The 11,072-nt window shown below is 31.9% G+C and overlaps 2 protein-coding genes across 2 annotated transcripts; both read right to left on the bottom strand.

Annotated features, from left to right (window-relative positions):
* Positions 1 to 447: 447 nt before the first annotated feature.
* On the bottom strand, positions 448 to 1,149 carry LOC132933722 (uncharacterized). The gene has a single exon (XM_061000006.1). The coding sequence runs from the start codon at positions 1,147 to 1,149 to the stop codon at positions 448 to 450; it is 702 nt and encodes a 233-aa protein (XP_060855989.1).
* Positions 1,150 to 6,784: 5,635 nt separating this feature from the next.
* LOC132933393 (uncharacterized) lies at positions 6,785 to 9,938 on the bottom strand. The gene is made up of 5 exons (XM_060999686.1): positions 9,816 to 9,938; positions 9,508 to 9,710; positions 9,287 to 9,410; positions 7,211 to 8,038; positions 6,785 to 7,159 (listed from the first exon to the last, which is right to left on the bottom strand). Exons 1-5 carry the CDS (start codon positions 9,936 to 9,938, stop codon positions 6,785 to 6,787), a joined length of 1,653 nt encoding a protein of 550 aa, XP_060855669.1.
* Between the last annotated feature and the right edge of the window lie 1,134 nt (positions 9,939 to 11,072).

Here is an 11,072-nt window from a genome sequence, read left to right as displayed (position 1 = left end):
GTTAATATAATATTTACTGCTATACTGCTTACAGATAGGTGAAGAGCACTTAGCGGCACTTAAAAACATTTATTTTCTTTCTTTGATTGAAATGTTTATTGCATTTAAATTGGGAATCAGCCGTCACAACATAGCAAAATTAAGAAATTCGAGAATATTAAATTATTATTTTCATTATTTTGTTATAAATTTAGTTAGGACTTTGTTTTATATCATAATAAATAATTATTATTATTATTCCAATGTATTCATTAGTTTCTATTTTTTGATAAAATAATAAGATAGTAAGAACCACTTTGTGAATACCTTAGTAATACAATATATTAAACACTATCTTCATGAAAACACATATATTAACACATAATATATAATTTATAAAATAATAAATAATAAAAAAATAACAATAAAATTGATTTCATTAAATATGGGTAATTTTTAATACTATGTTTACTTTAAAAAGTTTTTTTTCCTTGCTTTTTGATTTGCAAAAGTATCAATTATGTGATCAATATTCAATTCATCTGTTCGTGCTTTTTCAATGTTTAAAATGCTTATATTTGTTAGTCGTTCCTGAGAAATTGAATTTCGTAAATAATTTTTAATTAACTTAAGTTTCGAAAAAGAGCGTTCTGCCGATGCAACAGTTACAGGTAGAGACAAAAAAATTATGCAGGCAGTAAGTATTTCACTAAAAAGTGATGAAATATCATTTTCTATAATATATAAAGACAATTCTTTTATTGTTTTCATTTCAGTTTTTCCTAGAAAATCTCTTAATGATAAAACTTGCCTGGTCAAATCAGACGAAACATCAGTACTATAAAATGAAATGAAGTCATAAGATGACTTAATTATATTCTCTTCACTGTACTTAATTAAATTCAGTGGTTGTAAAAAGTCAAAATTTCTTGAAACTGTTTCAAGTCCTTTGAAACGCTCTTGTAATTGAAATATAGCAGTATCAGTGAGGGGCAAAAAAACAGAAACGCGAAAGTTTTCTTCAATTGTGTATAATCGTTTATCATTATCAATACTATCATACTGCCTCTTTGCAAATTTCTTGCGTTTTTTTTCTTGTATTATAGATATTCCCCATTTTGAACATAATTCTGTTGCTGAAGAAACTAGTTCTTCATAACCATTCCTCATTTTTTGAATTGCTTCAATACATACTTGTAAATATTCTACAGCTTGATGTAAACTAGTTTGTGGACTCTGTAAAATTTTAGAAACTACAGACAATGGTTTCAAAACTTTTTCCCAAATTGTCATTAAAATTACAAATTCAAAAGATTCCATTTTTTTCTTTAGTGATACTGCAGTATTTTTTTCATCATTTTTATTACTAGTTAAAATTATATTAGTTAAAGATTTTAAAACTTGTATGTAATTCACTTTAAGTGCATATACAGCAGTATGCCTTGCTTCCCAACGGGTGTTACAAACTTTTTTTAAAACTTTATTTCTTATATTTGAAGCAACTTCGTCACCAAATGCCAAAGAAGCCCACCTTGGAGCACTTTTACTAAAAAACAAAAATATTGTTTGGACAACATCAAAAAAATTTGACATTTTTAATGAGCTTTTTGCAACATCTGAAATTACTAAATTCAAGTTATGAGCAGTGCAATGGACATATGAAGCATTAGGAACTATATCGGATATGCGTTTCTGAACACCAGAGAATACACCGCTCATAACTGCAGCACCGTCGTAGCCTTGTCCTCGACATTTTTTTATGTCTAAATTACATTTATTTAGTACATCATATATTAAATTGACATGGTCTTCAGCACCATGTTTTGTCAATTTATAAAATCCTAAAAACGATTCTTTGACATCTATTGTATGTTTATCATAATTGACTACAAGATATCTAAAAATAAAACTCACTTGATCAACTTTTGTTATGTCTTGTGTGCTGTCCATAATAATTGTGAAACAATGAGCATTTCTAATTTCTTCGCATAAAATCTTCATTGTTTCTGAAGCTAATAATTCAATGACTTCATTCTGAATTTTCCAACTCAAGTATTTCACTTTTGATTCTTCAGTATACAAAAGCTTACTTAACACAGGATCAAATTGTGCTAAAAGCTTCACTGTACGTAAAAAGTTACCTTCTGAACTATTATTTACTTTACCTTCATTTCCTCTGAGAGCTGTATTACCTGCAGTGAGGAATAATATAATTTGAATATGCCTTCTTAAAACATCTCTCCAGAATTGAGCTTCTGCACATATTTGTAGTTCTAATTTGTTATCAATTGTATTATTCTTTGACCAAAGTGACCGTAATTTCATTGCCTCTACATGTTGTTTAGATACTTCGTGTTTTATAATTTTTTGAGTTAAATGTTGCCAATCATCTATACCGTTAATCCAGTTAGTTTTAAACATAATGCCTCTTCTATCAGCAAACAACCAACAAGTTTCACAATACGTTTTTTCTAAAACAACAGAATAACATAGCCAAACCCTGGGTATTTTACTCCCCATTTTAGTTAATGCGTAATAGAAGTCACTAGAAAAATGTCGTGGATTACTCTTCCCATCAGTAACCATTGATTTTGAGCAGAATACATATTTATCTGAAGGTTTACATGGGCCATACAAAATAATTTGTTTTTTTAAACTGGAACTGGTTAATGTCTCTGGAAAATTCCCTCGATCAGTTGGAAAATCTAAATTCAAATCCAATCCTGTGAAAATATTAGTACTTTGTTTTTAATTTAGTACAGATGGTTCCTTATAATATAAGAGTTAACTATTTTAACATTGTTACAATAACGATTAAACATTTTACTAACTTTGAAGATAAAAAAGTCCCCAAATTGTAGAATTGTATAATAGTATAATACTATTTAATATTTATAGTATTTAAACAATATTCTATTATTCAATGAAATAAATAAATAGTAGTAATACAATTTTACATACCACCATCTACTTCATTTGACAAGATTTCATTGCAATCCACCTCTGCTGCTAATCTATCATGATTTAATAAAGTAGTGACTTCAATCTCCTACACCAAAATATATTAATATTAATATTTTACCTACACAACATTAAAATGTATTTATGGAAACAAATTACAAGGACAAATTTGTATATAAACTAGTTAAGTTAATAGTTAGGTACCTGAGTTCATAATTATTATGTTTGATACATTTTCAATTCATTAGTTAAAACGTATTAAAAGTTCATCGACTAATAAAAAAAAAACTATTAATAAAAATAAACATCTATAAACAACTTAAATACAATTAGTTATTTATCTTCAAATATAAGTTACTTTTAACTTTTATTAGTTATAATAATATTATTATTATTTACTTATTTAATTAATATACATACTGAAATTGTTGTTGACTCCAATGTTAATTCACAGTCTTGTTCTGGTAGACTTAACTCACATTTTGCCGAAGTCGAAGGGGGCACTTTTGGATCAATTGCTGTAATACTATCATGAGCATTGTCTGAGTTTGTTTTAATCTATTTTTTTACAAATAAACCACAATATTAATATACCTATTGTATTCAACGATCATAATAACATTTTATAAATTAATATTAATTATAATCTTGCACCATAAAACAATTTTATAAATTGTCTTATATTATGTAGAATTGTATAGGACAGAACGGGAAATATATACACTTACTTCAACTTCATCACTGATTTTTACAAATGACCATAGTTTTTTCTGCTTCGGATTAGTTCCTGCTTTTTCAAATAATTCTTTTTCTTTTAAACGCCGCTTTTCAGCGCCGCTTTTAACTTTCGAGCTCATTATAGATTTTTTTAATTATTAGTAAAAAAAACAAGTTAATCGATGGTAAATAAATAAATATTACTGATATAATAATAATTTTATATTGTCATTTGTCACAGTGTACGCAGCGTAGAATATGCTAAGGCAGTTCGGCTGGTTGTGATTATAGTGATTATATTATTATGGGAAATTGGGATTTATCAATAATATTTTGTAATTTCCTATAAATCTATAAATAGGAAAAATATGTTTTGTACAGTCGTTGCCAGATATATTGAGCAGGCGGCGGCGGCGGTATTTTTCGGTGTATCCCAAACTATAAAAAAAAAAATAGTCGCGGTGTGTTTTGACCGCGCGGCGCACCACAATTGCGTACCCCTGGGCTCTGGTCTTTCGTTATCGCGCCGCCGCCGCCGATGCCTGCTCAATTTATCCGGCAACGACTGTAACCATTATTTTTCTGTGCATGTATAAATTGTTCTTGGAAATGTCACCTATATAATACACTAAATAAGACGTCTTGTATGGCGTGTCTTGGCGATGCGGGTTGCGATAACTGTTAAACATACTCATAAGTTAATAATATTTTATTACTTTCTATTTTTAAATAAAAAATAAATATTTTAAAAGAAAAAAAGTTCCAAATAGTTCGGCCACTGGCCCCGGGGCCCATTGTTATGATTTACAGGGAGCCCGGGGGTTCTTTGCACCCCTAGCACCCCCGGTTGTTGCGGCACTGGTGGCATGCACATATCCAATCTAAAACTACTGGTTCTGTTCATACATTATATAATTATAAATGTACACCGTGATCAAATATTAGAAAAAATAGATTACATGCTAGCATTAGATACTATATTATTATTTTTGACACATCAAGGAATAGCATTTAGAGGTCATATTGAGAATGAAACATCTTTGAACCAAGGCGAGTTAGGTGAATTCAGTGCCATATAATTTATTTATTTCTATAATTAACTAATATAAATTATTTATATACCTATTTATATTTTATATTATTTATCATGTTTATTGTAGGTAACTTAAAAGAAGTATGCGAACTAATGGCAAGTATAATTCAACTTTGCTTTAAATTATGCAGAATCAACAAATCATTCTAATTGGTTAATACAAAATTAAATTATTGAGATATGCGTTAAGCATGTAAGGAATACTATTGTTGAAGATATAATAAACGCTGGAATGTATAGCATTTTGTGGGACGAAGCACGGTAATTTCTTAATACTATATTGTTTAATCTTAACAACCTTACATTTTGATAATAGTTTTATATAAAAAAAACTCAACTCTAGTTAACTCTATAAAAAAATAGTTACCCAACTTCGTTCGGGAACGCATACAGTACGGTCCACGAAAACGTGTGGGTGACCGCTGCGCGCCTCATGGCAATTTTGCGTCGGTGGTTGGTAAACTATTTCCCGCTAAATTTTGAAATTAATCGTGTACACACATAAATGTATATTGTACAATGCGTATATTTTTTTTATAAAATGTATATAATTGTACTCAATTAAAAAAAAATTACCGTACATAAATTTGAAAACTGTTCCTACATATAAAACATTTGGTTGCCTCACCGGTATTGCAGCCGGCATGCCGCGCCAGCTGCAACACTGGCAGTCGGCACGGATCATATGTTGAGGTACACTGGCTTTCAGAGAAATCGCCACGAGGCGCGCAGCGGTCACCCGCACGTTTTCGTGGACCGTACTTTTTTTTTTTGTAGTTAACTCCGTACTAGCGTTCGGTAACGCCGAGTTGTTATACTCCGGGTTAACTCTTTAACCCCAAAAAAATATATGATTACGTATTTTCATTACACTTGTGACAAATATTTTATACCTAATCCTAACCAAGTAACCTTTTAAAGTTTTAACTTTTAATTGCTAACTGCTAATTATTAGCGACTAGCGTATACGTATAACGACATAATATGTTTACGTTTTTACGTCGGCTTTATCATAAAAATCACCGTAGAGTATAGAGGCCAAGATCGTGAAGTATTCATGCCGGATGAGTTATATAACTATTTAAAAACAGGTAACTACGAATTTTAATATTACTGTATGTATTAGGTATATCATTTGCCATGCATTAAGAGGACGCTACACATAAAGTGAAACGTATAGAACGGCCGAGAGAACGCGCTGTTAAGTGTTTTCGCGATCCGCAAGCACGCGACGTTTCAACCATGCCCACTACTCGAAGGCGGCGGCGGCCCGCAGACGATTTTGCTTATTTGAGAGCGATGTTTATTATTGTCTGAACCTTCGTCTATGACAGATCGCGTAAAATTCATATACGTTTTAATGCCGCCGTTATGTTTTATAATATCCTCGCGTAGGTACCTATGCAATTTGTATTTATTGCATTATTAGATACTATTACTTAATAAAAAAAGGTATATAATATATAGTCTATTCCAAATAAGATCGGGAGTCGGCGGCCGAGTTATGCGCAGGGGCGTGGCTTCACTACGAGCACGGTCTCGAACGCGGCGCGACGACAGAGCGACGCAATTAGTCTATCATAGACCTGTGTCTAGAACACATAACTTAAATTGCATTGTATACTCTGATACAGATGGAGTGCGGATCGGTACGTCGTGATATATTTTCCGGTACCGTCACTCGCACAGTCGCGCGCCACATAATCTCATACGTTAACCATTTTTTTATACGTCAGTGCACGCTATCGGTACAACACCAATTTCTTTTGTTCAATTTTTAATCCCTATTTTTTTATTACCTAATGTTATAGGTGCGTAAAAACAAATTTCTGTAATTTAATTATTAAAACTAAAATATATTAAAAAACAAAAACAAAATGTAATTATTAAAAATTTATTATAATAAAAAACAAAAACAAAATAAAAATATTATAAAACATAAAGCATAATAAAAAATATAAATTGATTACTCCGAAAAATCGGTTGATGTTGTTTCTCCTGTTATAGTCATAATACATGGTTCTATCGCATCTATCATATCGTCCATGAATCGTCCGCTTTCCATATTGTGTCCTCTTCTTCAATTACGTGCTTTATAAAATTTTTCCAGTTGAGGGGTGTAACCCTTTCAATTGCTGTATTCAGCAGTTGGCGAACATCGTCGATTTTGAAAGTGGTATTGTTCTGCTTTACGTATCCTTTTACCATCGCCCATGCCAATTCAATGGGATTGAATTCGCAATGGTACGGTGGCAATCGAAGAACGGTGTGTCCGTTGTCCTTGGCCAAGTTGTCGATTATATAAGATTTACATTGTGGTCGCAATTCTTTTGCTATCGCCAGAAGTTCGGGTTTCAACAATGCCGACAACGGTCGTTCGCAAACAACATCTTTGGAAATGAGCCACTCCTAGATAGCTGCTTTTTTCCAATTGGTAGTTTTATATTTATCTGTTTCTACCGAATGGTACGGTGCATTGTCCATGACGATGATGGAATTTGGATCGAGTACTGGGATAATGGACTCAAACCACTCTTTGAAGTTAGCCCCATTCATTTCGTCATGATAATCTCCGGTATTTTTTTTGGAAACGAAACACAGTAGACCACCTGGCAGAAAACCATTCTCCGACCCGATGTGTAGTACTATGAGTCGTTTACCTTTACCTGTTGGGTTTGGTATACCGGTTGTGAGGCCTTTGTTGAAAGCGTCGTGTTTGGAGAGAACCGTATTGTCCTTCCAAACACGATCGACACAATCACCGGTATTTAACCAAGTATCATCCAGATAATATATAGTTCGACCTTCAGCTCTATATTTCCGGACGTCGTATAAATACCGACGACGCCAAACGATTAGATCTTCCCTCTCGGTCAGCACACTGCACCTTTTCCTTTTTGTAAAGACAAAATCCAATTTTTTGATAACACAATACAGAGAGGTCCTTTTAAAATTTGGAAGAGACGGATCCGCGTTGACATCTAATAAAATTCGGTCGATGGTAGGTAGTTCGCAATTTAACCAAACAGAATGAATTTTGCGACGTATTCCTGTACGATCCAGATCATCAATTTTTTGAAACAGTGAAGTCTTTAATCTTTTTCTGTTGGGAGAAGATACTGTTTTCGTCGTTTTGTACTCGCTGATGGTTTTCTGTATGGTGTTTTTTTCCAAACCAGTTAACTCTCTAATACGGTTGATAACGTCTACATATTTTTTGTCCGGTGTATCAGAAATGATATCTTTATAGATATTGACGATCATAACCCTTTGACGACTGGACACATACTGTAAAAAACATAAATAATAAGATATTATACGTTATACAAATTGAAATATCAAATATTAAATAATTAAATATTTGAATATTTGAATATTAAGCTATTGTATAGTTTTTATCGAAAATATTTTTCGTAACGAAAAAGCGTGACCGTTATTACCATGGCAACAACCGATTAAAAATGTATTGTTTGTAAAAAAATAAAAAATAAAAAACTAAGTGGCACTCGGGATCTGCCCCGACAAAGCTATTGCATATTAAATAAATAAGATGTTAATATAATTTGAATAATGATCCACAAGAATCTACTACAGAATATGGTTATATTGTTATATTCACTGGGTAAAAAACGTTATTATAATTACTTACTTTTCCATTTTTATTTTTTGTTCTTGGAGAAATAGTACTGACTTCTTCAGGCTGCAGAGGCATACAACCTTCGACTTCAGGGATTTGACCATCAATTTCTTCGATATTATCTCCCATTATTATAATACGCAAATAACAATGACAAAAAACACAGCGATAATAACAAAACAATCGGTTATAACGGACGGGCGCGTAATTAAACGGTTAGCAACGGTCGCGCGACGTGGCGTTATGATATAGACACGTTACACACACATACACACATTCCGTCGAATATCGGCTGCTGTCGGTAGAGCTCGACCAGTCGAACAGCTGGTGAGTGGAGCATGCGCGCCGCCCGAGGTAAACTGGTCGCCGCCGACTCCCGATCTTATTTGGAATAGACTATAGTAATTAATACTTATTTAATTTATAACAACAACCTAAACTAATATTACCTAAATAAATAAATATTAGGTTTTTTGTAAGCAAAATAATATGTATTGCGTATTTCAGTATATTTACCTTATAATTTTGTATGACGTGTTCCTGTTACCACATATACTTTTTATATGACCATTTTTGTGTAAGCATGTATCATACACACTGTATGTGTACAGTCATACACATCTATTATTTCTAAGATCCTGCCTTTCTACCTGGTATTTATTTTATTTAATGTCTTAATCCTATTATACCTACGATTTACGAATTGCAAAGATAGGATTCACGCGTGCATCCAAAAATATATTTTATAATTAATAAATAATATTATAATGTGTAATAGTTGTAGAGGGTTATTATTCGAAATTTATGTTTCATAATATAATATAATAATATAATTTAACATTGTTAGGTATTTAGCTAACTTATAGGGTTAATTAATTATTTGATTTTTAACGAATAACGTTTTGTTTTATTTTTTCTTCCTGTGCTTTTAATATATGGAGTGGTTCTCGTATGTCTGCTATTTTTAACCGCCTTCCGTACAATGGGTCAACTATTTCTGGCAAAATACATTCCAAATAAAACCTAAAAAACACACATCAATATAATATATTATATATTATATCTATAGGTATCAATCGATAGAAAATTAACACTTTAAACCATCTTATATAATTCTTACGTTTTAAGTTTATTAACCATTTTAGTTTCCCGAAATTGACGATCATAAATAATTTTTTCTATATATGTCCAGTTGCTTGTATGAACTACAAAAAAACAAATATTCCTCCCGGTTATCCGTAACTGACCAATTATTTGATAAAAGTACGGATGCTCTTTTTTTAATTTAATGGTTCCGTCTTTATTTATAATACTGTATTGCAACTGCAGGTGTAACAAATAATATGTAAAAAATATGTTATAATTTATAGCTAATAAAAATAAAAATGTATTTAAAATATAATTATTTTCATAACATTTATTACTTACAAGTTTACTTTCAATTGCTTCTTTTGCATTATTTGTGTCTCTCGCCGTATACGGACATTTAATTTCAACAATCGCGTTGTCATCAATTAATCCGTCTGTAGCGAGCTGTGACTGTTTAACCATTTATCTAAAAATAAAACCTATTAGGCGGTAGATCAAAGTGTAGATCAAAGTAATCGTATATAGTAAGCGCCGCGTAATAATTACGTTAATAATAAAACTAGTTAGTACATTAGTAATAAAACTAGCAGATGCGCTGCGTGTGTAGTAGTACAAACGAATATCGATCGCGCGACCATGAACGGCGTGCGTCAATCAATATATGACTACTTATATAAATAACTCGCATAAAATGTCCATATAAATCGTGAGTGTTATGGAATAAAGCACCGCGCGTGTACAATAACAGCATATAAATATGTTCAACTTCCTGCCGGGTGCAAGCGCGTGACGAGGCCGCGAGATGACCATATACGGTTATCCAGAATAAGTAGGCACAGGGACAGACCCATCGAGGAGAGCTCATGGACAAGCGTTCATCAGACGAGCAACCGACGAGCTTTGAAACAGTCATCAGTAACTATTGTCACATCTCGCTAGCTTCATTCATATTTTTGGACTTAGAGTAATTTTGTTATAATCAGGCACAGTTGAATAAGTTGAATAAATCAAACATATTATACTAAAAACTCGAGATTTACATTTATTCCATCATCCTTCAATCCTATTGACTGGGGCACGTTACAAATTGGTGCTGTGGACAGGGTATCTCAATAGATACTTAGAGAACAGGAAAAAATAATTAAAAAAATTTTGAAAATTTTCGAAAAATTTTGAAAATTTTTTCTGCAATTTAAGTCCATTCAAGGAGGCAAATTCTTCATCGAATCACCGTTGGGAGATTGATCACCTACCAACAACTCCGAGAAAGGACCCTGTATAAAGTAACAACTACTAGTCAATACGTCGAAGCAATGGAATTGCCAGCGAGACAATCAACAATCATACCAGCTGCGTTGTTGTGAGTATCTAGTTAGGTTCCGTCATTGTTCGTCTCCTATGGTATAGCGTATGACCATAGTATATTATTAAAAAAAAAAAAAATAGTTGTGTTAATTAAGATTGTGGAACATGAATTTTCGATTTAATTAAATACATATTATAAAATTGTTCAACTTTTTAACTTAAATAAAATAATAATTTAGAATCAAACTGAATTAAATTAAATAGTAGTTCGAATATTTTAAAACAAATAAT

This window comes from Metopolophium dirhodum, chromosome 1, assembly GCF_019925205.1.
Source record: "Metopolophium dirhodum isolate CAU chromosome 1, ASM1992520v1, whole genome shotgun sequence".
Lineage (NCBI taxonomy): Eukaryota > Metazoa > Arthropoda > Insecta > Hemiptera > Aphididae > Metopolophium > Metopolophium dirhodum.
This window is presented reverse-complemented; position numbering and strand designations above follow the sequence as displayed.